General features: G+C 41.9%; 2 protein-coding genes across 4 annotated transcripts; both read right to left on the minus strand.

Moving 5' to 3' along the window:
- Nucleotides 1–2,450: 2,450 nt before the first annotated feature.
- On the minus strand, nucleotides 2,451–4,595 carry fcer1gl (Fc receptor, IgE, high affinity I, gamma polypeptide like). Of its 2 annotated transcripts, none has more exons than XM_083991577.1 (5): nucleotides 4,351–4,595; nucleotides 4,140–4,231; nucleotides 3,744–3,776; nucleotides 3,278–3,307; nucleotides 2,451–3,002 (listed from the first exon to the last, which is right to left on the minus strand). In XM_083991577.1, the coding sequence occupies exons 1-5, from the start codon at nucleotides 4,409–4,411 to the stop codon at nucleotides 2,937–2,939; spliced, it is 282 nt and encodes a 93-aa protein (XP_083847703.1). In that variant the 5' UTR covers nucleotides 4,412–4,595; the 3' UTR covers nucleotides 2,451–2,936. The 2 variants fall into 2 exon arrangements, with proteins under 2 accessions (XP_083847703.1, XP_083847702.1); XM_083991576.1 differs by having other exon boundaries at nucleotides 3,196–3,307.
- A 2,717-nt stretch (nucleotides 4,596–7,312) lies between these two features.
- On the minus strand, nucleotides 7,313–21,831 carry LOC311001142 (vang-like protein 2; the record flags this gene model as incomplete). Of its 2 annotated transcripts, none has more annotated exons than XM_083992131.1 (7): nucleotides 21,686–21,831; nucleotides 20,059–20,182; nucleotides 16,673–17,280; nucleotides 14,523–14,656; nucleotides 14,203–14,338; nucleotides 8,979–9,222; nucleotides 7,313–7,573 (listed from the first exon to the last, which is right to left on the minus strand). In XM_083992131.1, exons 1-7 carry the CDS (start codon nucleotides 21,754–21,756, stop codon nucleotides 7,313–7,315), a joined length of 1,578 nt encoding a protein of 525 aa, XP_083848257.1. In that variant the 5' UTR covers nucleotides 21,757–21,831. The 2 variants fall into 2 exon arrangements, with proteins under 2 accessions (XP_083848257.1, XP_083848256.1); XM_083992130.1 differs by having other exon boundaries at nucleotides 20,062–20,182; nucleotides 21,686–21,806.
- Nucleotides 21,832–27,829: the final 5,998 nt, after the last annotated feature.

Below are 27,829 nucleotides of genomic sequence, written 5' to 3' on the forward strand. Positions count from 1 at the left end.
AATACCCATATTCCTCCATCAGGAGGCGCTTACTCTCTTTTCCAGTGCTCTACTTGTATCCTACAACCTTTATCCAATGAGGAGAGAGAACGGCATAAAGGGGCGGTCCTCTCTGTGTGTGCAGCCAAGGGATGCGCGTGAATGTGATGACGTAGGGACGAGGGCGGGGACTGCTAACTCTATCGGCTGACAGGAAGTTAGCCAAAACGACCGGATCGCTTACTTCTGCTTTAAGCTAACCATGTTGATGTTAAAATAAACTCATCTTATGTTCAATAATTATCATAATTCATAAAGTCAAGAAGCACTCAGTCCAAGTCCGTCACTTTTTTGTGTCCCCAAAAACACTTGCTTTGTGTTGTGAGTCTTTGAAATGCCTCATGTGACTAGTAAAATTGATTGTTTTCTGAAATTGTTGTGCATTTGTATCTTAGCCATGTGTTTTCTAAAGTTGCAGTCCAACTGGAGCTTCTACTCTTTTTTTTTTAATAAAACAGACAAAACAAAGTGAGTCAACAATTTTTTATTGATATTTAATTACACATGTTAACAACTGTGATAAATGGGTGAATTCAAATCAACTTTATTGACCTCCTATAGGCCGTTTAAGGGCTTGAGAGATAAAAAAAACAAAACAAACAGGGGTAAACAAAATAAAAATAAACTAATAGAAAGTAGCTAATGATGCCACAAACTCAACTCACAATGAGACGACAAACTCAACAGACGAGCTGTTAACACGACGTAGGCCTTGAGGAGTGGACAAGTTCTACCTCTTGTTATTATTTATAGCTATTTATAATCTGTTTTTATTGGCGTGCTGTGTGTGACTGGTTCTATGTGAGCAGCTGAACAAATTTGAATTTCCCTTGGGATTAATAAAGGCTACATCTACTATCTATCTATCTATCTATCTATCTATCTATCTATCTATCTATCTATCTATCTATCTATAAATGTGCCTTGCAGCTGCACGTCTTTCTCGCACCACTGTGTGTAGCCTCCCTACCTAGAGGTTTCTTTTATTTTTTATCTTGACTCTAAAATTGTACAGCTCTAAATGCGGCTTGAAAACACATCGATAACCTCATGGTGCATGCACATTTATAAATGTTCTGAAAGTGCTGCGGTTACCACCGAGTGAAACAGCTGAAACAGTTTACATGGTTTTATATCAGTATTGTAGGCTACACTGTGTGTAAAAGTTTAGCTGCTGCAGTTTAGTTTTAATGCCTTAATGAGGTCCTGTAATGATAAACCAGTTCCTTCCCTAATGGTCAAACTCCTTTCAGTTCTGTTTAAGTAGTTTAAACCAGGTGTTTGGTGATAAAATACCTAACTAATTAGACTAAATATAACATAAGTGCAGGATTACTGTCCCCATAACATCTAGTACTGTAGTACCGTTGCATAATTTCCTTGTATGATACAGGAACAACTCGGAGAAGTCTAATTTCCCAGGAGGACTTGAACGCAGCATGGATTCTTATGAAATTCAGGTCAACTCAGTTTTTCCATAATAACCTGTTTGTTTTTCAAGAGGTCCCTGTCATCTCAGCTGACTAATTGTAAGATGATGACTAATGGGAATCAGTGATGATGAACATATGAATAAAACAAAATCCCACTGGCTCATAAATGAGGTGTTTAAAAAACAACTGTTGTGCCCTAAAATGTGTTTATACCCCAATTTCTTCTTTTGTTTTTCAGGTGGAGTGTGTTGCAACAGTTTGTAAAAGGTGGAGCACAGAAACACTTGAGGCTGCAGACTGAGCACAGAGTGTTTTGAATACATTACCAGTTATGTTTCTATGTAAATACGTAGGTGAGGCTGTCGCACGGGAGGAAGTGAATGACACAGTTTTTGAGACACTGAATTAATTGTGTTGATCCTCAAACTGAAAACTTATCTCTTCTTGATTGTTATATTTGCTTTGAAGATTCAAAATGATTGTTATAGTGTTGGACATTCCCCTAAAATTATGCACAATTGAATTAAGTTCATAAAAGTAAATTGTTAAATGTTAAAATATTATTGTTTATAATAAAAGTCAAATGTAAATTATTACTATTATTATTAATAGGCCTACTATTGCTAATGCTTTCAGTTGAATGAATGTCCCACCTTATTGTGAATTTAACATCTTTGGGTTCTGGGGTCTGAAGACGTCACCGGACTTTTAGGAAACTCTGACACCACATTTTCCTCCTTTTTCTGACCTTTAATAAACTGAAAAATCACAGATTAATTCTTGGTAAGAAACACTCTTTAAGTTGCAGCTCTGACTGTTTGTGAGGTGAAGACATTTCACGCTGTCTGACGGTCAGGATTAAAAAAAAAAAAAGAGGAACATAGACAGAAAGAAGAGATAAAAAAGAAACTTCTGTTTTTGCAATGATTTGGGTAAAAACAACACCAACACAGAAACACGCAGTGATGTGGCTTTTTCTTTTTCTTTTTAATTTAGTAGATTTAATACTACATGCATGCACACAACTGAAGGTTTAGGGAATATAAAAGTAGAAAATATCTTTTTTTTTATTTAACAAAAAATAAGGGAGAAAATGTTAATGTAGCATATTATGCACACTATGCACAGATCTGTACTGAACAAGTTCAAATACAGTAAAAACAGTGGTGTAGTCTACGTGATAGGCAGGTATAGGAAGTATACGCACTTAAAATGCATCAATATTTAAGTATACCCACTAAAACAAAACAATCATATACTATACTCTATGTGATACAGCTATGAACATTAATATTTAATTATACCAACTACAACAAAACGATTTTGTACTATAGTCTATGTGATACAGGTATAAACAGTGAAAAAGCATCAAGATTTCACTACGACAGATTAGACTACACCACTGATTATAAAGGTGTAAAAGGTTGAATGTATGTTTTGGGCTCTGCCTCCTCTCTCCTCTCATCAGACGATGGGCTTTTTATCTTTCCCGATGGTCTCGTAGGTGTCGTTACTTGGCGAGTAGAGACCCTGCAGACCATCGACAAACACACTCATATGAAAATACTTGATGTAAAAAACATAAATAAATACATGCAAAAACATCTAAAAGCTGCATATGAGCTGTTCCTACACTAAGACTAAATGTGACAGCCAGGTAGGTGAATTTTATTATTATTATTATTATTATTATTAAAAAAAAAAAAAAAAAAGGGTCCTTTACCATTGGCTGTGCCGTTAGCTGTCACCTTTCCATCATGTGCCATTTTAAATGTCTTTTTAAGCATTACAATGAGAAGTCTCACCGCATAGATGCCTCCCTCAGCGGGCTGCTTCTGTGGGATGGAAACAGGCCAGAGAGATGATCAAATCGATTCTCAGTAATAAACGTCTGAAATAGATCTAGTCTGTGAGCTTTGAGGATCAATTTAGAGTCGATTGTCATGTGTGAAACGATTAGCAGGAAGCAGGATCTGACACTTTTGTTGGGTACGTGTGTGTGTGTGTGTGAACATGGTGGAAACTGTGAGTGTGAGCAGTGTGAGTGTATAAATAATGTAGGTCGGTGGTCAGCTCGAGCTGACAGGAAATGATCAGCTGGGGCTGTAAAAGCAGAACCACAGCGCTCGAGGACGAAATAAAACCCAAGAATTAATAATGAACTCGAGCGCATGTTTCTCTAAAAAAAAAAAGATGTTTTGGATCCTGCCTCTTGTGTTTTTTCTCTATTTGTTTTTCACAATAATGCAGAAAATGAAAGTTGAATTTTACCTGAGCAGGCGGCGGCGGTTTGGTGGAGTGTATCTGTCAGAAAAAAGTAAAATACACATGAATATTAACATTTTATCATCATGCAGTTCAATTCGCAATGCAGTGATGCAATAGAAGATTTTACACCAACAATTGACAAACAGTTGTGAGCAATGCTGTCACAATAAACATGAAGTATAGAGGAAGTTCGCAGCACAGTAACATGGTGACACGGATTTTTACTAAGTGGTGGAAGATTTTTACGATTTTCAAAAACTCAAAAGTGAAGAGAAACTTTATATAAAGTCTCCAAATTTGTGTTTTTGTCACTGTAAAACCATAAATATCAGTTCAACACTCTCTAACGTGTTGTGTCTCTGAGTGTGTGTGTGTGTGTGTTGTTCCTGTTTGTCTTACCCTCAGTCTGCAGTATAAGACGGTGAGAACGATGCCGTAGAGGATGAGGATCCCGTCCAGGATGTAACAGACGCCCATGTCTCCTAAGGCCTCTGCACACGGGACAAAACACATCATCATCATCACAATCATTCAACATTATTCAACATTATCTTCTTCATCATCATCCAGAGCGACAGAGAGGTGACATGTAAAAGTAAAAAATCCTCACCAGCGCAGGTTGGACAGAGGATGAGAAAGGCGGCGATGAGCAGCGACGACGCTCGCACCATCTGGAGAAAAGACGACGGAGGGTCTGAACGGCTGCTGCTCCTTCGTCAGGCTGTCGACAGCGGACGCTTCTCTCTCTTTCTCTCTGTGAAGTGAAGAGAAGTGAAGTGAAGCTCTCTTCAGATCAGCAAAAAAGCAGGAAGTCCGGGGCTCTCTGTCCGTTTTGAAGCTGTGAAACCACACGCCTACCGCGCTGCCATCCTCCCCTCACCTCCAGTTCCTCTAAAGCTCTTGTGAAAAACACTCTTCACTTCTCTCTCTCTCTCTGTCTCTCTGTCTGGTGACGTGATCCAGCGGCAGCAGCTGCTCTACAGTCAGACCAGTGGGAACCAGAAAGTTTGCAGCAGCAGAAGCAAAAAGCCGCAATCAAACACCACAATAAAAACCCATCTGGTCACCTTTTCATGAGAAGAGACAAGTTCCTGATAACAGCAACAACACCAAAGAAAATGAAGTGACAACAGAGAGGACGTATAAGGAATAAATGGTTTAATAATAATGGGAAAATGCCTAACACACTATACAGGCTACAGTTACCAAAGAGGAAGAAGAAATTACAAGACAAAAAAAATCTACAAATTTTTTACAAGCCACTTGTTTGTTTTTTTCAAAAGTAAAAACATTCAGAAAATTGCATCGTCATAACTTAGGCACCTTTAAAAATGATAGAAAACAAGTTATTATAAAAAAGTTTGGGAGCCTGAAATAACTCTAGCATGCATTTAAAAAAAAAAAAAAAAAACCCAAACATCTGCATTTTGATCACTCGTGAAATGTCAAACACATCGGACCTGGTACTTGGTTTCGTTTCAGGACATAAAGGGCTTTTTAAAGCACAGAGGAGGAGGAAGGTGAACAGTCAGTCGTGCTGTGGCTCAACGTAGTGGGAGGTTCAAGTCTCAACATCGGGCGACTCTCAGGGTTTTACAGTGAGTTTCAGAGGAGCTGCGGAATAAAACTATAAAACAAAAACAAGAGAGGAGCTACTTTGAGGGACAGATGTGGCCCGATGGCTGCTGCTCCTCCACATCTGGAGAGTAAGGCTGAGATAGAGAGAGAGGAAGAGGAGGAGGAGGAGGAGGAGGCAGCGTGGTCACTGTGCTTGGTTCAGCTCGTGGCACAAGGCGAAGGCGGTGATGCTGCTACTGCTGCAGGAGGCTGCAGTGACGAGTTACAATCACACGTCTGGGTTTGGGAGTTTTTGTTGTTGTTTGTTTGCAGAAATGCAGTAAAATAATATAAAATAATAATAAAAATTAAACCCATAATGAGGCAGTTCATAGTTTCACTACAGCTGCCGGTTTAGTACTGATTTGTTGATATGCACAATGTTAAAAAACAAAACAAAACAAAAAAGTGTTGAAAAGACCCCGTTCACATCTGCTATCAACACACACACATACACACACAGACCAGAATATGATCTCATTTCATTATTTCATTTCACACACATTTCCTCAGAAGAAAAGATGACACATGTTTGATGACATCTTTCTTCTTCTTTTTTTTTTACCAGACCAAAAGTAAAAACACAGAGGGTCCAGCTGCAGGAACGTTCTCATCATTTGACCGATCTGTACTTATTGATCTGCAAATTTGTGTCTTGAGTAATTCCTTATTAACATTAAAAGAAAAAAAACGTCTGTCCCAGTTTCTTAAACGTCTTATTTTGAAAATCCTGAACACAGACGTTCACCCCCGCCGACATCCTGCAACTACAAGTTCCTTCACTCTCTGTGGTTGACGAATAAAATTGGTGTCAGATAATCAATTTCCTGTCAGACAGATAACCTATTTCACCATGGCAACAGGGCAGCGCCAACCTCTGAGGACGACCACAAGGAATTTTATTTTTGTTGAGCTCTATTTATTTACACGCTAATGTGTTGTTGGGTTTTCTACTGTATCTGTGGGATCATCTCACCCTTTGAGGATTTCAGAATAAAAGCACTTTAGCACGCATGTTGATAACCAGGTGTGAACCGGATCTTTTTTTTTAAAATTCCTGTTAAAACTTGTGATATTAATAGTAAAAAAAAATTAAAAAATAAAATAAAATTGCCAGTGTAGAATGAAACTAAAGCTGCATATTTTAGACAATCATGAACGTACAGAGTCTGGAGTAGCAACAACAACAACGACAGCTTAGGAATGTACTTCCACTCTTCTTTACAGTCAGATAAAAACACATTTGGGCCTTGAAGGCCACAGGAAAGCAACGTGTTAATTCAATGCACATAATTAATGCTACATTCTGTGAGTACAAAAAAAAAAAAGAAAAAAAAAAAAGAAGTCACGCCCTCTAATATATATATATTTTTAAAAAAAAGTCCCAGTCACGTCGAACGAAACAAATACCCCGACAGGGAACCAGGAGGCAGTGGTACTCCAGCGTTGCAGTCTGTTGTTCAGACACAAGACAAGAGGAAGTGACAAACATGATGTCATCCCCCCCTCCTCTGGTGTTCGTGTGTTGAATCAGCACAGTAAAGTAGTCCAGTGGTTACAGTGAGACAAAAGGACAAAAAAAAAGTCCCCTTTACAAAAAAAAGGATTTTCTTTTTTCTTTCTTTTCTTCTTTTTTCTTTTTCTGTTTTTTTTTTTTTTTTTTACAGCCTGTTGTAAAAACAAAGACTTGAACAACACAGAGAGAAAAAAGTCAAGGCATCCGTTTGTTTCCAGGTTCAGACAATCGTTGAGCTGATCACAGTTTGATATCAGAGCATCTGTGATGATCAAAAAAAACAATAAAGGGAGAAGGAGGAGGATCTGAGGAGGAGGCGTCAGGTGTGTAACGCTCCTGTTCTCTGTCACAAACAAACGAGGGAGGAGGAGGAGGGAAATGATTGGACGAGACCACATGTGGTTCTCCACGTGTCCCAGGAGACGCCGCCTCCTCCTCCTCACACCGAGGTCTCCGACTGCAGCCGCATGACGAACTTGTGGCTCTTTGGGTCGATGAACTCCTCGCCGAGCCGCAGGAAGGGCAGCGGCGTCACCGTGACGACCAGGGAGAAGTCCAGGCGGCGCAGGGAGAAGACGAGGCCCTGGCGCAGCGCCGAGGTCACCGGCTCCTCGCTCACCAGGGTCCACTGGCGCCCCCTGCCGCTCTGCTGCTGGTACTGCATGGTGGGGCCGGGGCTGAGGTAACGCTCCAGGAAGGCCTGAGGAAGAAGAGATGAAGTTTAATCACCAAGTAAGAAAATGAACAAAGAAGCACAATTTAAAGTTTTTATTATTGCCACACAAACGTTGGGGAAAAACCCTTCTTCAGCGTCTGTCAGGCAAAACCACACACACACACACACACACACACACACACACACACACACACACACACACACACACACACACACACACACACACACACACACACACACACACACACACACACACACACACACACACACACACACACGTTATTTATCAGAAATCACTGATCAGTCTGACGCAGCAACAAGAGAAGAGTAAAGAAAAAAAACACTCTTTCTATATAAACATAAAAATGCTTTGAAACACAGATTTAACACAGTTTTAAAGCATTTAATCCTCCTAAATATATGAAAAAACAGCATTATTCCAGGAACCAGGTCAAGATCAACTAAAGGGATAGTTCAGCTTTTTTGAAGTGGGGTTGTATGAGGTACAACTGCCTGTGTGGAGGAGCACTGAGTGAGTTGGTTGGTTCCAGATAAAAACAAACCAAACTTTTTTTTCTGACCAGCTGATGCATTGTAATTTTTTACTTTTACTATTGAACTGGTGTATTATTTTGAGACGGGACTTCTCGTAGGTGGTGAAAATACGCCGATTAATAGTCCCTCATACACAACAACGTACTGCTGTACTGCTGTCTTCATCAATATTTTTGCATTTGAGGCTACGGGTGTGCCACATCCCTTTTCTTCCTTAGTTTGTCATTGTAAACAATTGGATGTATGATGTAAACACGGAAGAACATCTCACAGCAAATCTTGTGCCGCCACTGGGAGCTACTACTACAACAAGGATAAAAACAGAGATCAAATTATTTTTTTCCAACAACTTTTCCATGTGGCGGCTTCAGGACACTTGGGTCAGTACGGACGAGCAGTATGGAGGTATCTGGATGTTTCATAGTGTGTGTTTTGGACAATTCAAAAGTGAACTCTATCCACCGCCATTATATGAAAATCCGTTGCCAGCCGGACCCCCCCTGGAACTCCAAAAGTGTTTTGATGACTCTGAAAGTTCTCCAAACCCTTCCTTAGCATGACGGTGAGTAGAAAATTATTGTGAATTATTGATTTTGGGTGAAGTTTCCCTTTAAGAATATGCCAATGCTTATTTAAAACTTTTTTTTGAGTGCATTAGAAAAAGGGCAGTAGCTGCAGACCAGAGAAAACCTTCCAATGAAACATCACACTCTTGTGGTGTAGTATCATAACATCTGGAAAAAATCACCATGGAAACGTTTATTTGTGTGGCTGCTGCTTTGCTAGACAGAAGTCTGGTTGCCATGGCTACAGTGATGACACACTCTCTCTCTCTCTCTCTCTCTCTCTCTCTCTCTCTCTCTCTGTTTCTCACCTTGGGCGTCATGTTGTGTGTGATGCAGAACTGCAGGTGTGTGAGGATGCTCTCCATGCTGTGGAACGCCTGCTGCCGCGTCGTCCTCAGGTACTTCTGCATCGCCCGCGCCATCGGGGCGAAGATGGCCTGAGCCGCCTCCCGCGGATCCATCACCTCCCGCGGGTGCTTGGGCGACGACGCCACCTCGTCCTCGTGGAGACGCTTGATGTGCGTGAAGGCCTCTTCGACGGCCACGACCAACCTGGAGAAGTAGAAGAAGAAGTCAGGGGAAGGGAGGAAATGTTAAAGGGATAGTAGCATTTTTTTTAAGTGGGGTTGTATGATCTACAAATAGCCCCTAAGTACTTTAATTGCAGTAGAAGACTCTCTGCACTCCTCCCGTTAGCAACGCCAGCCCATAGCCCTGCCCAGAGATTTACAACATACATTGTTGTGAATGGACCCAAAGAAACGGCCTATTTTCGCAGCCTAAAAGAGGTTTTACGTGAAAAAAATTACACAGTTCCATTGTTCGCTATAATCTATTTTTTTCCAGCCCTTCAAAGTGCAGGAAATACACAGTTTTTATTTGGACCTAACCAACTGCTGATCGGCGGGCGCTAACCCTGGGCGGAGGGATACGTGAGTTGGTTAGGTCCAAATAAAAACTGTGTTTTTCCTGCACTTTGAAGGGCTGGAAAAAAATATATTATAGCGAACAATGGAACTGTGTAACTTTTTTCATGTAAAACCTCTTTTAGGCCGCGACAATAGGCCGTTTCTTTGGGTCCATTCACAACACTGTATGTTGTAAATCTCTGGGCAGGGCTATGGGCTGGCGTTGCTAACGGGAGGAGTGCAGAGAGTCTTCTACTGCAATCTACTCCCTTTAAAGAAAGAAGAAACACACACACATGGTTGGACAGACGCTGTGATTATTTCTCAACAGAGTGTAAACAACGAAACGCTCTGTTTAATCATAACGGACTGATGGTGGAGCTCAGACGACAAGGAGGAGGTAAACACCACCATATGTCGGCCGCGCTCCGGTAAACACATCCTGTTAGGGTTGCACGGTATACCGGTACTAGATTGGTACCGGGGTACTAACGCATTTAAAACGGTACCATACTGCGCTTAGATGGGACCGGTACTTTCATTCTGCGCCGCCGGCAGCGGTGACGTCGCCGCGTGAAGTCGCCGCATTGTAATTTGAGCCGCGAGGAGCGAGAGAGCGAGTCACAAACGAAGCAAGGTGCTTTTTATCATTACCGTTACAGCGCCACCTGTCCATGTGCCTGTGTTTGTGTGTGTGTCTGTGTGTGTGCGCCGCGCGCGCGAGAGAGTGACGGCCGCCACAGCCTCGTTAATAAGTTTTGTTTTTACCGCGGATCACCACTGGCTGCATGCTCTCTCTGTCTGTCTCTCTCTGTCTGTCTCTCTCTCTCTCTCTCTCTCTCTGTCTCTCTCTCTCTCTGTCTCTCTCTCTCTCTCTGTGAGTGAGTGAGCACGGCGAAGCAGCGCTACGCAGAGATGAATTAACGGAACGATATTGCGTTGATGGGGGTGGGGGGAACATAATCAATTTGGTCTACATATGGGAAACAATAGGTGTATGTTTGAGTAACATGAACATTTGTGTTTCATTCTATAAACTACTGATAACAATTTCTCCCAAAAATTACAACTGGTCAAAATAACAAAAAAAGATGCAGTGTTTTCAGACCTCAAATAATGCAAAGAAAACAAGTTGATGTTCATTTTTAAACAGACATTTTTTAATTTAGGAAGAGTTCAGATTAATATAGATGGAATGTTAATCCTGCAGCAGCAGTAACTGTTTACTGATTTCCTGTTTTATGGTCCAAAATTTTTCTATTAAAATAAAGCCAATAATGACATTTTTTGTGTTCTCTTTTTATGTGGAAAAGTACCGAAAAGTATCGAAAAGTATCGAAAAACATGTTGGTACCGATACCGGTACCAAAATGTTGGTATCGTGACAACACTACATCCTGTGGGAAAACGCTTCCAGTCGGGAGGAATTTCATTCTGAATTTCACAACCTCAGTTTCCCTCATCAGGAATGTAAACTCGGTTTCAACGGTGTCTGTTTGAGTTAAAGGACAATTCCGGTCATTTTCTAAGTAACGCTCCACAGCTCTAGGTCCCCGAGTGCAACCATAGGAAACAATCCAAGAAAGATATGTGCAGCCCGAACCTAGCTCTCCTCCTGCTAGCTGTGCTACACTGCAGTTAAACAGCAAAGTAATGGGGGCAGTTCTTCTAACCGTGACTTTGGCCTCTATACAATGCTCAAAATGTCACTACACATGCTTTGCAACATCCACCAGTTCCTTACCACACAACACAGACTGTGTATAACTCTGTTAATATGAGAGAGCAGTGTTAACGTGTGTTTTTATCACGTACTGTAGCTATGTTTACAAATCAACAAAGACAAAAACGCAAGGAAAACATGGATTTAGGAGGAAATTCATATTGATACTGCACATATTTTCCTCCGATTTTTTCCTATGGTCGCACTCGGGGACCTAGAGCTGTAGAGCGTTGTTTAGAAAATGACCAGAATTCTCCTTTAAGCATCAGCAACAACACCACACTTTTTACATGTAACCTTGAGAATCTGTTAAAAAATCTGTCAGCAGTGTCGTTTTTATGCAGCAGCCGTCGCCCTGCAAAGTTTCCCGGGAGCTTCTTGATTGGCCGAAACCCCGACGGGTCAGTTAATACCAGTGATTTGATTTATTCACAAACAGCTGCTGGTTTATTCAGAGGACAAGACATCGACACAGGTCAGAGTCGACCGGCTGCTCAGGAGCACGAAGATGACCATGTCTGACACCTGATATAATGTCACACACACACACACACACAACATCCTTTTCTTTCTGAAATAAGGGTTTCATTTATTAATCTGCCTGGGAGAATAAGATCGTCTGAGTCAGTGTCACTCATTTTTATTGAAAAGCATTTCCTGAATTTACTTAACTGGGTATTTAATGATTATTATTATCACTTTATTGCCAACGTGGATTGTAACTTGAGAACGCATACTATGTCTAATTATTGCACACTTGTGTAGGTGTTTGTGTTTTTTAATGCGATGGTGACTATTTTCATTTTAATTTCCCCTCTGGGCATCAATCCTTTTATTATTAACAATATTGTCATTATTGTTATTATATTCAATTATTTATCTTCCTTTATTTTTCTCACTTTAAATCTGTGTAATTGATCCTATGTTCTATTTATTATTATTTTATTGTATCGCTTCATTACACAACTCTTGATTATAAGTGTTAAGATAATGTGCATCTGTAAAAGGGTAAAAAACTACTACTGTACTGTAGTTATCGAAGTTGTAGTAAAAATAGTAGAAATAGTTGTTATAATAATAATTAGACACAGAACAGACACATTAAATCTCTGAGCCGGCGATAACTCATCAAACACTCAACCGTGTTTTAAAAGAAGGTGTTAAACGTTTCACTCGTCAGCGGCTCCTCTACGTCACCAACAACATATATCTGTCATCGGTAAATAGTTCTTCCTCAGATCTTCATGTACACGGTGTCGTCTCAGCTGTTTTGATTTATGGGTCGTGTCGGAGGAGGAAACGAGAGACCGGGATCAGACGGACAAAACCATTAATCATTAGTGAACTGGCTTCATGTGTGTGTGTGTGTGTGTGTGTGTGTGTGTGTGTGTGTGTGTGTGTGTGTGTTGGTCTGTTTCTGTGCTTGTCCTGTTTGCTGCCACTGTTCTGGCTCAGGGCGTAAACCACACCTCACACACACACTCACACACACTCAGACAAAGACGTGTTGTGGTCATGTGTTCACTCTCTCTCCACACACACACAGTAGTACGTATTGTCTGGTTCCCATGAACACACACACACACACACACACACACACACACACACACACACACACACACACACACACACACACACACACACACACACACACACACACACACACACACACACACACACACACACACACACACACACACACACACACACACACACACACACACACACACACACACACACACACACACACACACACACACACACACAACTACTTTTTTTCTACTGGTTTATTGCTGTGGATACCTGAATTATTTTCTTGTCACCACTTTCAGGATGGTTTAGGCACCTCCTTATTTTTTACATTTGTTTTCTACTTGAAATTACATTGCATTATGACGGTGATGCCTGATGCTTTTGCCATGTGATTTTTCTAGTGGACATATGCTATTTGGAGATTTGTTTGTATAATGTAGACTGTTTGTTCAGTCCCAGTGTGTATATTGCTTCTCTATCTTCTTGTTTTTTCCCAATCATCACATGACATGTCAGGTGACCTGTGCATTTATTTAAGCAGGTGTGTTAAAGCAGAAGTAAGCGATATTTTTGTGTTAATTTAAGTCTTAAATAGTTATATCTTCCGACAGCAATCACTTACATAGAGTGTTTGGACCGAAACACGGGTCTGTCAGTCACTCTGCTCTGCTCTGAGCCGAGGAGAAAACTTTTCTTGTATCCTACAAGTTTTATCCAATGAGGAGAGAGAACGGCATAAAGGGGCGGTCCTCTCTGTGTGTGCAGCCAAGGGATGCGCGTGAATGTGGTGACGTAGGGACGAGGACCAATAGATCCATGACGAGGGCGGGGGCTGCTAACTCCATCGGCTGACAAGACGTTATGGTGCGTTCAAGGCAACCCGTAACTCGTGTTTTTCCGACCTGTGAAGTCGTACCAGTTCGATCTGGTACGACTTCACAGGTCGGAAGTTACGAGTGGCCGTTATAATGACTTTCACAGGCAACAGGACGGAAAAACACGATTTACGGGTTGCCTGGAACGCTGCAAAGTCGTAAGTCGTGACTCGAAGCTGTAACTTACGCTTTCAAAAGCCTGCCTGGAACGCAGCATTAGCCAAAGCGACCGGATCGCTTACTTCTGCTTTAAATACTGTCTTCATGTCTGATGAAGGGCTGAGCCCGAAACGTTACCACTCGGTGTGTGACAATAAATTGTCACGGGAGCAAAACTAGTGTGCGGTCTTCTTCTTTCTTTACCCTCACTCTCTCTCCACACACACAGTAGTACGTATTGTCTGGTTCCCATGAACACACACACACACACACACACACACACACACACACACACACACACACACACGCCACAGTGAAGGAGCGTGTCTCTGACCTGGCCTTGCGCTTGCGGACTCTGCGGTCCATCTCCGCCTCCTCGTAGTAGAATTCGTTATGGGAGTTGTCTCTCCTCCGGGCGGCGGCTGCGATCATCGCCCTGGACTGACCCGTGGAGTTATTGGTGGTGTTTTCTACAACACAAACACACACACACACACACACACACACAAACAGAGTCATTAGTGGATGTGCAGCTCAGGTATTTCACTGCTCACACTCGCGCGCTGAATGCGTCACCACATGACGGTGACGAGTCGACGCAGTAAAACTGATTAGAGAAGAGGAATCTGAGACATCATGAGACCGTGTTTTTACCGTCCAGGGAGTAAACCTTGAAGCCCGTCATCTTCTTGGACAGGATGGATTTGGGCAGGTTGAGCAGCGCCGGGTTGTAGACGGGGAAGTCGTTGTAATAACGGTCCAACACCCAGACGGCCGCTCGCTGAATACTAAAACACAGACGGAGAGAGAGACACAGTAAGAACAGGTCAAAGCTCAGCTGGTGACTGTAAACTATACAAGCAAACGCAGGACAATAGATTTCTACATCAAAACTCCGGGAGGGAGTAGGAGTAGGGATTATGTTTACGAGAAGTGATATGTTTGTATATGTATGTATGTAAACTTTTGTCTTTTGTCTTAAAGGAATAGTTCAACATTTTGTCAAATTGGCCCATTGCCATAATCCCTATAGTCTTAGCAGTAGGTTTGTTACCTTTATTGTCGGTGCAAGCTATTTCTAGAACGGCGGAGCAGAGCCGTGAGCTGCTCAGAGCTACGCTATGGAGGCTCATGGGATTTCTTGGTTTCCCTCATCAAACTCATCAAATACACAATCCAACAACTCCACAACGCTCTGGTGGACAAGTTGTGACCTGCACATTCACCACGCTATGAGATAATAACAGAACGTTACCAGACAGAGTTGTTTTAGAGGGAAATTCATGCAAAATCGCTGATGCACGTTGCCTTCAGGGGCAATTTTTCAGCAAGCAGTCTCTGCATTTACCTCGAAAACAACTCTGTCTCGTAACGTTCTTTTTTTTTTTTTATCCCTTGAAATGTCTAATTCTTGGAGGAAGGGCAGTAGATGCCTTCACCTTTTTCCATAAGCAAACAGGAGAAACATTAACAGGCCTGGATATCATCCATTCATTCTGTAACAACATCAAAAAAGACAGACTTTCTTCTGACATCTCAAATTTATCACATCTATTTATGTCCAGGTTGTCAAACAAACTAAATGTTACAAAAAAAGAACAATGTGTGTCTTTGAAGAGGAAAAATCAAAAACCATCTGTTATCTAAAAATGCAGACACACTTGCTATGAAACAGAAAAGCAGATATATACACCGGTGATGCACGGGGCAACCCACATGTCGAGGCAAGAAATGTTCACTTTATTGGTGTGGGAGATGTGAGGGAGACTACAGACGGTTTCCTGTCTCTCTCTCAGGGCTGTTTTCAAGCATCTTCTTCTCTGGTGCTTTGGTGCAGGGCGGGTCAAATTATTTCATGAATGCGGGACCCGCAGGTTGAGAAAAAAAAAAAAACCAGCCCGCACATCACTAATGTTCACACATACCTTCGTGTTATGACATGTTGGGACAGGACATTAGAGAATAAGGAAACCAATGAATCAAAGTGTAGACCAGTTAAATTTAGGTACAAATGCAGGAATGTGTCTGGTTGAGTTGTAGCTAAACCAACTTGTGCCACATGAACCAGTTAAAGTCAAAAGGTCGGGATTTGTAACCAGTTTTATTGTGTTTCTAGCAGGTAACTTTCTTGTCAAAAATATAACATATTCATATTCTGTATTTTCTCCTACTTTCATCATTAAGACCTGTTTATGTGTATTTTTATTTTGAGATAATTCAATTTAACTATAATGGAGCTTTATGTGTAAGCGGCAAGCCTGTATGTGCAAATGTGTATGTGTTTGTGAAGGTGTTTGTATTATTCTGGACCAACGTCTTTTTAGGAGCACAGCGACCCCGTACTTAAAATTATAGAAGGGCAAACAGAAAATTTAGGGGCGCACACTGTAAATCGACTTGAAAAGCAAGTAAATTCATGCGAAACCGCTGATGCACCTTCCCGTCTGGGCCAGTTTTTCAGCAAGCAGTCTCTGCATTTACCTCTAAAACAACTCTGTCTGGTAACGTTCTGTTATTATCTCATAGCGTGGTGAATGTGCAGGTCACAACCTGTCCACCAGAGCGTTTTGAAGTTGTTGGATTGTGTATTTGATGAGTTTGATGAGGGAAACCAAGAAATCCCATGAGCCTCCGTAGCGTAGCTCTGAGCAGCTCACGGCTCTGCTCCGCCGTTCTAAAAATAGCTTGCACCGACAAATAAAGGTAACGAACCTACTGCTATGACTATAGGGATTATGCCAAAATGTGGAACTATCCCTTTAAGAACACCATGTTAACGAGTCTCCAGGCCCGGCCTCGCTCACCTGAGGTGGCCCACGTTGTAGAACTTGCTGGCTCCGTCCGTGCTCCTCACCACCTTGAGGCAGAAGGCGGGCTGCAGGTGCCGCACCTCCAGCAGCACCAGCGCCAGGTACTGGATGAAGAGCAGCGCGTCCACCAGCGAGGCGGCGTACTCCACGATCCCCCTGTAGTCCCTCTCCCGGGGCTCCAGCACCCGCACGCCGTAGAACAGCCAGTAGGACGCCACGAACAGGAACACCAGCACCATCAGCAGGCAGCGGAAGACGAAGAAGCGCGGCAGCGTGGCGCGGGGCGGGCGGAGGAACAGCGCCCAGGAGGAGATGAGCAGCACCAGCAGCTTGAAGGCCAGCGACACGTAGAGGCCCTCGCACGGCGTGCCGCAGGGCTCCAGGGCGTCGCGCCACAGCACCTGAGGCAGGATGAGGAAGGCGAGCGGCGTGACGAGGGCGAAGAAGCTCAGGCAGCCTCCCAGCGCCGGGCCGACGAAGCGCTTGCACTCGAGCGGCGTCGACTCCTCGAGGTCTTTGGTGACGCGCGTCAGGTCCTCGTTGGAGATGCTGTGCTCCGAGGTGCCGGTGACGACCGTGGTGGTTTCACCCCAGTTGTCATCCTGTCGGAGGACGAGACGGAGACAGAGCAGAGTGAGTTCAGGAGCATTTTACTGCTGATTTTATGAGACAGAATTAACTCTGTAGCACTTTGAGATTTGTATTTATGAAAAGTGCATTCAAAATAAACACAAATAACACAAACCGCTCACTGAGTTGCAACTTAAAATTAGGGCCCGACCGATTTATCGGCCGATTATAGCCCGTTTGAGATAATCGGTAATCGGCCAAAACTCGCCGACGCAGGGAATAAGACTTGGTTTTACTTTGAAAATGTTCCCCCATTTAAAAAGATCCCTGACATTAGGCTATTTATGCTGTAGAGGGCGCATCCAACTCCAACCACCTCACAGCACACAACAGACTGACTGATCTGCAGCAGGACACGCTCCGCATAGTCACCTTTTACAGTCTATGATAGTCACTCACTCACACACACACACACACAGCTTATGAACAACTTGATTAACTGTTAACTGTCTCAAAACCAGTGTTGCTGCTGACTTTCCTTTCCTTTTCTTTTTTTGCCCACGGTCGGGTGAATTAATTAATTAATGCTCGTGACTCCCGAGATTCAACAAGCTGGTCGGGTTTTACCGTTACCGGCAGTATGCCCGTTTATCACCAGTAAACGCAGTACCTGGATGAGGTGGGTGAGTGACTGAGCTCAGGCTGTGTAGACGGGGGGACAGTTCAGTCATATTGATTTTGACTTAATTTTGACAAGACAGGGCTCCAAATGTTGTTGTTTTTTCCTGCAACCAATTGACCAACTAAATTTTGGCAGCCCTAATTCATATATTATATAATATATGTAGATATATTACTTAAATTAATACAATTTTAAAACTTTATAAAAACAATAATAATCGGCCGATTAATTGGTTATCGGATTTTTTCCCCCCTAATAATCGGCATCGGCCCCAAAAAATCCATATCGGTCGGGCCCTACTTAAAATGCAAGAAATGAATATGAACAAAGGAGCTTTTAAGCTTTTAGATCAGATCTGACTGGTGTTTAATTAATTAAACCACAATCATTTTGATATTTGATATTGATTTTACATATTTTTAGGTATTTTTTTAACGGCTTGTATGTATTTAAAGGTGGTGATGAGCCCTGTCAAAGACAAATTTCTGTTACCCTTTGGTTTCAGACGAATACGTTTCTATTCTAAGTAACTCATCATCTTACTCACTTTTTGAGAAAAGATATTCACCAACTGTAGTTTTACACAAATGTGAAGATTGTTTTATATTCATAAAATATATAATACCTGTGTGTGTGTTTTAATTCTGTTTGTTCGATTAAAGACGAATTATCCCAGGCTCATGGTGGATGTGTTCGGACTTTGTCACAGTTTTCAGATTTACAGTAAATAAATGTTGAAAAACTCTCCTGAATTAAGTCAGAATAAAAGACAGGTTTGTTTAGCAGAATCATTTTCAAACCTAATTAAACATAAGTCTAAATGAGGTAATGAGAAGAAAATATCGTTAGACAACATCCAGTAAAGAGGCGACCGTGAAGCTAGAAAATAGGCCTTCATAACTTTTTAAATAATCAATTCAAATTCTTTTTTATTTATTTATACTTTTCTATAATTAACAACTGATTTGTTTTTCCACGTCTTGTTTTGTTTGTTCTGATAGTAATCGCCCCCTGCGTGTCCTCCACCCCTCTGTATTTATGTCGTTAGTGTCACCGATGCGTTCACGGTCCAGCGCTCGAGTGGCTGCTCAGTTAAAGGCTGGGATATAAATGCCTCTTGACTATTTAAAGGCGGACGCCTCCTTGAGGCACAATGCCGTCACCTTAAGGCTCCTTAATGAAAACATGCCTCTTCACTTAAAGTGCTGCCTCTTAATGTCTCAAGACTCAATTATACAAATGTCAACAGCTGCTGCTCCCAGCGACTAACAGGACACACGAGGGCTGGAGGGAGATGACTGACAGCTCCTGAGAAACACACTCAACTCAGCAGAGGAGTGTTAAGACATTTCTCTACAGGAGAACAATGCTTCCTGGATGGATGATGAATATTTTACATCCACTAAAGATACTGGAGGAACTATATTCAGAACTGACATCATCACATTTAACTGGGACGAACTTAAGCCATTCTTTAAGTGTGAAAACTAAATACTTATTTGGAAAACGGAGCTTAGCTGCTAGAAAAGCAATTGCAAAGAAATGGTTTAAGCCAGACATCCCATCTACTGACAAAAGTATGATATCATTTACGATGTATTTGTAATGGAAAGAATCACTTTTTCAATACGGCTTCAACAATCTAAATCAAAGCCATCTGGGAGCAATTTAAAATGTATATTTCCCTGAAACGCCCTTCTTTTGTTTGAGTCTTTTTTCTTTTTATATATACACTAAGATGTACTTGATTAAGTTTTTGTTAATTTTATTGTATTATTATAACAGAACACAGCCCATGTTCATGTGTTATTGTATAAAATGCTTTAAACAAAGACTTGAACTCTGGAGCAACAGTTGTCAACACCAGAGATCTGAGCTGCTGGCCGTCGTTGGGTCATTGATAAATAAATGTGAGTTTTAAATGGACAGTCACGCAGCAGACGGTGTGACTTATTTATTTATTTTCATTTAACCTTTATTTAACCAGGCGAGCAAATTAAGAACAAAATTCTTATTTTCAAGTGCAGCCTGAAGGGGAAGGGGGAGGGGAGTGCTAAAAGTGAAAACAAGGTTAAATAAATTACACAGAAAATTTCAATATAACACAATAAAACAGTTCATGACTGACCCGGTCGTCTCCGCGGGTCGACTCTGCATCGAGCAGCGGTTCACCAGGAGTCTGGATGGTCACCGATTTGTCTCCACGACTGCTGCTGTCTCGGCTTTTAGAGCGATGACGATCCCTCCGATCCCTGAACCACACACACACACACACAGATATAGGATTGCTTTCAGTGTTTCGGTGCAGCATAATAATAACGATGATGACAATGATGCTTCCAACCAACCAACACATACACAGGTGCATCTCAATAAATTAGAATATCATGGAAAAGTAATGTCAGTAATTCATCTCAATAAGTGAAACTAACTTTCATGTCTTTATTTATTTAATTTATTTTAATTGTAATGATTATGGCTCACATTTAATGAAGACCTAAAATTCAGTATCTCAACCATTAGTTGATTTGTAAACACCTGTTGTCAGTGTTGGGTCATGGCATCTTTGTGTGACAGGATGATTCAACGTAGGAGCTTGTAATTCTGATGCTTAGTGTTCGTCTCAGGTGTTCTGTGTGTATTTGTATGTATTAAGTATGTGTCTTTTATATGTATTTTCATTTTGTATGTATCAAGTATGTGTCATATTTGGTATGTATAGTCACTTGTGAAAAGAAAAGACACCAGGAAGAATAGCTGCTGCTTTGCAAAAGCTAATGGGGATTGTAATAAACTAAAACTAAAATATTTAAATATTACACACAAAAAAAAACAATAAAAAAAAATGTAATATGGTAATGTTGGCTTTCTGAAAAGTATGACCATCTATATGTCCTCAATAGAGAATGTGAAGTTACGTCACGCTGTGGGACGTTGGGCGCCATCTTTGGAGGATCGCGGATGTAAACACTTGCTCGTCCCCCTAAAAAAAGTTCCCCAAAGTCGCTTAAAAGTAATCATGGTGGGACAGTACTGCTGCGTAAAAAAATGCCACAGTAGTATATGCACTAATACCAAAAATGAGATCACGAGATTCACGATGTCTGGATAAGTCAGTGGAGGGAGTAAATCTGGGCCTTAATAAGTTGTAGTTTTTCTGTGTACCTTTGTTTCTCGTTAAATTTGAGTTTATCACGATATGTTCCTCCTTCGTTTCCCTTCCCCTTCTCCATTTCTTTTCTTTATTTTATTTTTGTCCGTCTTCCTCATCTCTTTTTCTTTCTCTTTTACTTCTTGCTCGTTTTCCTCCGTTTTCCCCACTCTGTTTACGTTTGCGTTCCTCCAAAGATGGCGCCGACGTCGAACGCTTCACATTCTCTATAGGTGGTTGGGGCTATTTGACTTGAACTACTGGAAATTGACAGTGACACTTTATAATAAGTTCACACTATTAAGCATTAGTGAAGCATTTTATACTGAATTCATCATTTATCATGAATACTCATTAGTATGTAGTAACACAGTTAAATGTTTTACTCATCATAGATAAGCACTAACTGTGTTTATAAACGACATACTAATGAGTATTCATTGATGCTTAACTAATGTGTACATATTATAAAGTGTTACCACTGTGTGACTTTTCCATGATATTCTAATTTATTGAGATGCACCTGTGCAATAATTAAACTAAAACAGTAAAACAGCAGCGATGACGTCATCATGACGTGACCTCTGTGACCTCTGTGACCCACCTGTGCTTGCGGGAGCTCCGGGAGTGGGACGACTTGTATGAGTAGCCCGAGTACTGCGACTCGTTGTCCATGTCTCGGGTCGGCGGTGAGCGGGCTTTACGAGCCCCGCCTCCTCCTCCTCCCCCCGTGCCGCGCTGCTCGCCGCCGACTCCTCCCAGCTGGCTCTTGCGCTCGGAGATGGACTTGGTGGAGAGAGCCAGGGGCAGCTTGAGCAGGTCAACCTTGCTCCTGAGGGAATCTATCTTGGAGGCCGATGAGGAGGGAGCAGCAGGAGAAGGGAGGCGGGGGAGCGGCGGGGGAGGCTACGGAGGAAGAGAGGGGTGGGAGAGGAGGATGGCGGTGGGGAGAGTCGCAGCTGAGGTGGGCCGTGATCTGGAAGAGACGTGAAAGGAGAGAGTCGGTTAGATCTAGGCATAGACTGATAATATCGACATTTTTAAGACAATTGGTATCAGCCATTCTTTTCACAGATAACTGATAAAATAAGTCAGATGCAGCCGCCTCTCTGCCTGAAGTCGCCACTGAACCAAGATCTGTGTTGGAGTTTGTGTTATTCTACAAAAATTTAAGGTCTTTTTTTTTTTATTCACTGTTTTTTTTTTTTACAGTGCAAGAAACAAACAGTATACCAGTGCTTCTCAAACTATGGGACGCGCCCCACTAGTGGGGAATAGCGATATGACAGGTGGGGCCAGCTATGATCACTGGTCACAGGAATTATCATGTTTCCATTTCGTGGTGTCAGCGTATAGTTTTTTTTCTCTCCATAGCAAAGGTTTAGTAATGAGGAAACTGTCACTGTCAGCTGTCAGCAGCCCCAGACAGACAGGCAGACAGAAGTTTTTCTCAGACACTTCACAGACTTCGTATTGGACAAACAAGACGTTAAATTTGTAAAAAAAAAAAGTCATATGTTGATTATAAACACTGAGCACCATACGCCCTAGTTTCTGATTATGAAATTATGACGTGACCTAAATACCACCCCCACCCTCCCTACGGTGGGGCTTGAAAATCCCCCCTTGTCCAAGGTGGGGAATGATGACCAAGAAAGTTTGAGAACCACTATAGTATACTATATTCAGTCTAATGTCAGGTGTGTTATTCTAAATTTTGACACCAAAGTTTTCATTTTAACTGCAAATGAATATCGGTTCTAAATATCATTCGTCAGTTTCCTTGATTACTAATGATTGGTATCAGTATCAGCCCTGAAAAAACCATATCAGTCGATCACTAGTTAGATCTCTCCACATCAGAGTCTGCTGTGGATCTCATCATCCATATGTTTATCTGCTTTATATCACTGTGTTTCACTGTTACTGAACATCCATCAGTCTCTGGTTAAACACATGTTGAGTGAATGAGCTTCACTAAACACACACAGGAGGCTTCGTATGCATCCTTTCTTCTGACAAACCATTCGCGTTGAACTTCCTGCTTCACATTTCCAAACACTTTATCACAGCGAACCATCTCGATGGATACACTTGCAGCTCCCCAGAGTCTATTGTGAACTTGGCAAAACTTCCTTTTCATATTATGCATCCTGTCCTGGGCATAATCTACAAGATAAACATCACTCGGCAGCACTTCCTCCATATCAGCCATTCACTCACCGTTTGGCAGAAAGAAAGAAAAAACGTTAAATAAGGAAAGTAATTGTTTTCAGCTAAACTATGTTAACAATCAAAAGAAGAAATTACGCAACAAGTTCAATTCAGAGGCAATAAAACACACTGTTGTTCACTTCTACCCACTCTTACTTTCCCTGGTTTGAACAGTAGCCTGAACAGCTTTTTGTAACTGTGCTTCTGTTACACCATGTTTTACTCAAAATTAAAAAAGTTGGGAACAATCAACTTTATACCTAAGATGCAAAATAAGTTTAAGACACAAAAGCAGTTACGAAAACAAAAGTATTGATGAAATTAATTCAACTGTGTTTTGAGTGTAAGACAGACTTATTGTTATGAGGTGGATCATGAATGGACTAAATTTATCCATCCATCTTGAGCCCCATTTTCACAAATGTCACAGGGGGGGAAAAATCATGTAAGTCAATATAGTATAAAATCTTCTTAAGATAAGATATACCTCATTGATCCCGGACAGGAAATTATGGAACATAATGACTTTTATCATCCGAATAATGAAGAGTGGATTCGTAACTCATAAAATATTAAAACTAAAGCCTCTAGACCCGAGACAGAAAGATGATCACGCTTCTTGATAGCACACCAAGGTCAAAATACTGTTTTGAGATAGCATCATGTTTTTGTGAGATAGAATAAAGTCACTAGGTCACTATTATAATTGCTCAGACTTTTTATGATTTCTTTTTCATGCCTTTTTCTGCCTCCTGTCTGTCTGTCTGTCTGTCTATCTATCTATCGATCGATCTATCTGTCATAGTGTGAGAACTGTCTTGTTCAGAGAAACTTTAGCACTTTAAATAGTCTGTCCATGTCCATCAGGATTAGTATCAAGTTTCAGGAAAAAGGTAAAAAAAAAAAAAAAAAAAAAGAATCAGTCGGCCAACTTTTAACTGCCCAGGTATGACGGAGTCCATTTGGCCCGTTTGTAAAGTAAAAGTGGGAATCGAACCTGCTGCCACCGGACCCTGGTTGGCACACTGACCCGCTGTTGTGATCTACAGTATATCTATCCACGCTGAAACACATTAACCCACTGAACCGAGGCTGTGTGTCTCCTTCTTCTTGGTCGTACACCGAGGTTAATCATCACAAGACTAAACAGCTCCTCTCGCCGGGCAGCAACACAATGGCGGCCATATTGGATTACCGTGTTGTCACTAAACTTGTTTGCCCTCTCCCCCTCTCTCTCCCTCCCTCCCTCTTCTCTCTCCTTTTCTCCCCCCCCCCCCTTTCTCTCTCTCCATCTCTACCTCTTCTCTCCCCTCCCTTTTCTCTCTTTCTCTCCTTCCTTCCTTCCCTCTCTCTCTCTCGCTCCGTCGTCTCACATTCCCTCCCGCACTCCCTTCGTCCCCCGGGAAACGTGGGGGGGGGGGGGGGGGGGCTCTCTCCGCTGCCATGGTGATGAAAGAGAGTGTTCAGCTGGACGGGGATTGGAGGTTGACAGTTGCCGTGGAAACGTGACCTCGCGCCGCCCTCTCGATAGAACCCTCCAAAATAAAAGTCCGCGCGAGCCCTGGTGCGATGACATGACGGATGTCGGACTGTCACACGCCGGGTTAATCGATAAAGGGAAGGGCGTGGCCGTGGCGGTTTTGATTGGACCTCTGTGGGAAATTGAAGGGGGGACATGACATGATGAGCCGCCGTCACTTGTATTTTTACAGCCTTCCTGCTCCAAGTTAAAGGGATAGTTCACCCAAAATTGAAAATGTCACTCATTATCTCCTCCCCCTCATGTCGACTAATAAGGGCTGGGAGAAGTTTCAGAGTCCTCCGTGGCTTCTCTGAGTTACAGGGGGTCTCGGCGTAGCAGTGCATGTCAATATTATTAACGGTTGCAAATGGATACCAACTGTCTTTGTAACAAAAAGACACACCAAAAAACACCCAAATACCCCCATGCTGCTCATATGTAAAGTCTGTCTTGTATTGAAGCCCCAAAATGCGAAATTGTCCCGAAAAAAATTAAACAAGTCTATATTTCAAGCTTGTTTTGTAGCGGAAACTCCTCGAAGCTCCTCTTCCCAGTTCGTTGGACAGACCCTGGTTCGTCCAAATTTGACGAACCGTGAAGAGGAGCTTCCACTACAAACGAGCTTGAAAAATAGACTTATTTACATTTTTTTGGGACAATTTAGCATTTCGGGGGTTCAATACAAGACGGACATTACATACGAGCAGCATGGAGGTATTTAGATGTTTTTTGGTGTGTCTTTTTGTTACAAAGACAGTTGGTATCCATTTGCAACCGTTATATGGACATGCACTGCTATGCCAAGACCCCCTGTAACTGAGAAGCCACGGAGGACTCTGAAACTTCTCACAGCCCTTAGTCGACATGAGGGTGAGTAGATAAATTTCAATTTTGGGTGAACTATCCCTTTAATGTGGCCTTTTCTGCTCCGTCAGCGCCATTGTCCCTAAAATCCACTCCTTCCCTCTCCCCTCCAAGCCAAATACTGTATGACAGCCAGCGAGGACAGACTGTGGGATTCCTCTCAGAAAACCACCTCCCTCTTTTGTTTTATAGACTAACATTCATATTTCTGTTTCACAGGAAGTGCCCCCCCTCCTCCTCCTCATCCAGTAACAGAACAACTGCACTAACTTTTACCAGACAGACCAGAGTAGATTAGACTTTGCAGCCCCCGCAGCCATGTGTAAAAACTCAACAACATGCTTCGTCCAAACCACAAAACTGCAATGACTAACAGCCTCTTCCTGGTGGATCATCATCATCGTGAGCTGTTCTCCGCAGTAATGGTACAGAAATGGGGAGTGAGTGAGTTAGTTATGGTTGTGCTGCTGCTGCTGCTCCTCCATCATTACGGACTGAGGCCACGTAAATGTCACGCAACATGTTCATATGTGAGTTGCATGAGTCGACACTGAGGAAGAACTTTAAAGGATGTCCTTCGTCCTCCTCAAAACGCTTTGAAGCATCTAGATTCACATGGAGGAGCAGATTTAAGTGGCGTATCCCTGGACCCTGCACAAACGTGGACAATAAGATTCCCAGACAGACTGCAGCAGATTTCCTCTTTTTTTCTGACTGGCAACAGACCAAATCTAAATAAGCAGTGCCTTTTTTTTTTCTTCTTTTTTTTTTTTATCTCATGGCCGAGGAAGTTTAGCTGAGACTTGTCCTCCCAGGCAGACAGAGAATTGTTGGCCAAAATAATAATCTGAACTCACCACTGGCCCCAACCTTCAAAAAATAACAATTAAGTAATTAGACCACAAGATGACTCATTTAAAAAAAGACTGTCAGCAACTTTCCCCTCCACTATGAAAATCACACAGTTAACAATACATGTAATGATAAGCGGCATGTCCTTACAGGCTTCACAGACACACATAGAGTCTTTATGTCATTAGAAACATTAGCTAAAGCCATAGAAAGCAACGATAGGACCAAGAAATTCAGTCTAAATCAGTGTTAATGCACAACAAACACACTGAGCAAACACTGCAGTGGTAACTTTAAAGTTTAACACAGGCGGCGGCACTAAAAAGAAAAAAAAAAGTCCTTAAAACCAAGAAGGTTTATCAGTTTAAGATTAGGAGAAGTGCTGTTTGCAAAGTTAATATTTCAGCCTCACGTGGGTGAAAAAGGTCACGAGGTTAAAAAATGAGCAGAGACGTGTTGAATTTAGGTCACAACAGGTAAAGCCGCATTGGTTTATCCTCCGGAGACAATCAATATGTTTGCTCACTTTACTATGCTGTAATGTTAATTTTCTTTGCGGATGTATGGTGGCCCTGAGGGCTCAAACACACAGCAACTTCAGAAAACAACTGCAAAGACACAAAAGTGCTACAAATTCAGAAAACGAACGCCATGTGCTGCAAAAACTCAACATGATAGAGGTGTTTCCAGGGACACAAAAAAAGTTACACACCCAGCTAAAAGACTGATGCTAAGCTAACAGTTCATATCAAATAAAATATAAATATAAAGCCTGAATCATGGGCTATTGACATTATAATAAACCAAACTGCACCAACAGAAGCATTAGACAAACGTGAACTCCACTGTCCGTGCTTTGAGCCTTCAAGGCCACCGTACTGGTGTTCTCACTTAGAGCTAAAATTGTCTCATGATGAACTTCCTGTAAATGACTTCAGACATCACACTCAAGTGACTAAACATAAAATCTGTGCTTCTTTCTGACCAAATAACATTAAATTAAATGACGTTAGTGCTAAAATAATCATCGCTGCTTCATCTCGACGCTGTGATGTTGAGATATTCACCTCAGGAATAAAAATCCACTGAATAACACGTCAGACTCATCATCACATCAGTTCACGTGCTTCATAAATCCAAAACTGGACATAACAAAATGGTGAAAACACACAACAACAGCGTCTTATTCACTTAAACACAACTCAATCATGTCGCTGCAGTGCATCATGGGCATTTGAATCAACTCCACTACTGTGCTTTGTCTGTTTTTCACTGGTTCGGCTCGGAGCTCCGTCT

The sequence above is a fragment of the Trachurus trachurus genome (assembly GCF_905171665.1).
Source record: "Trachurus trachurus genome assembly, chromosome: 17".
NCBI lineage: Eukaryota > Metazoa > Chordata > Actinopteri > Carangiformes > Carangidae > Trachurus > Trachurus trachurus.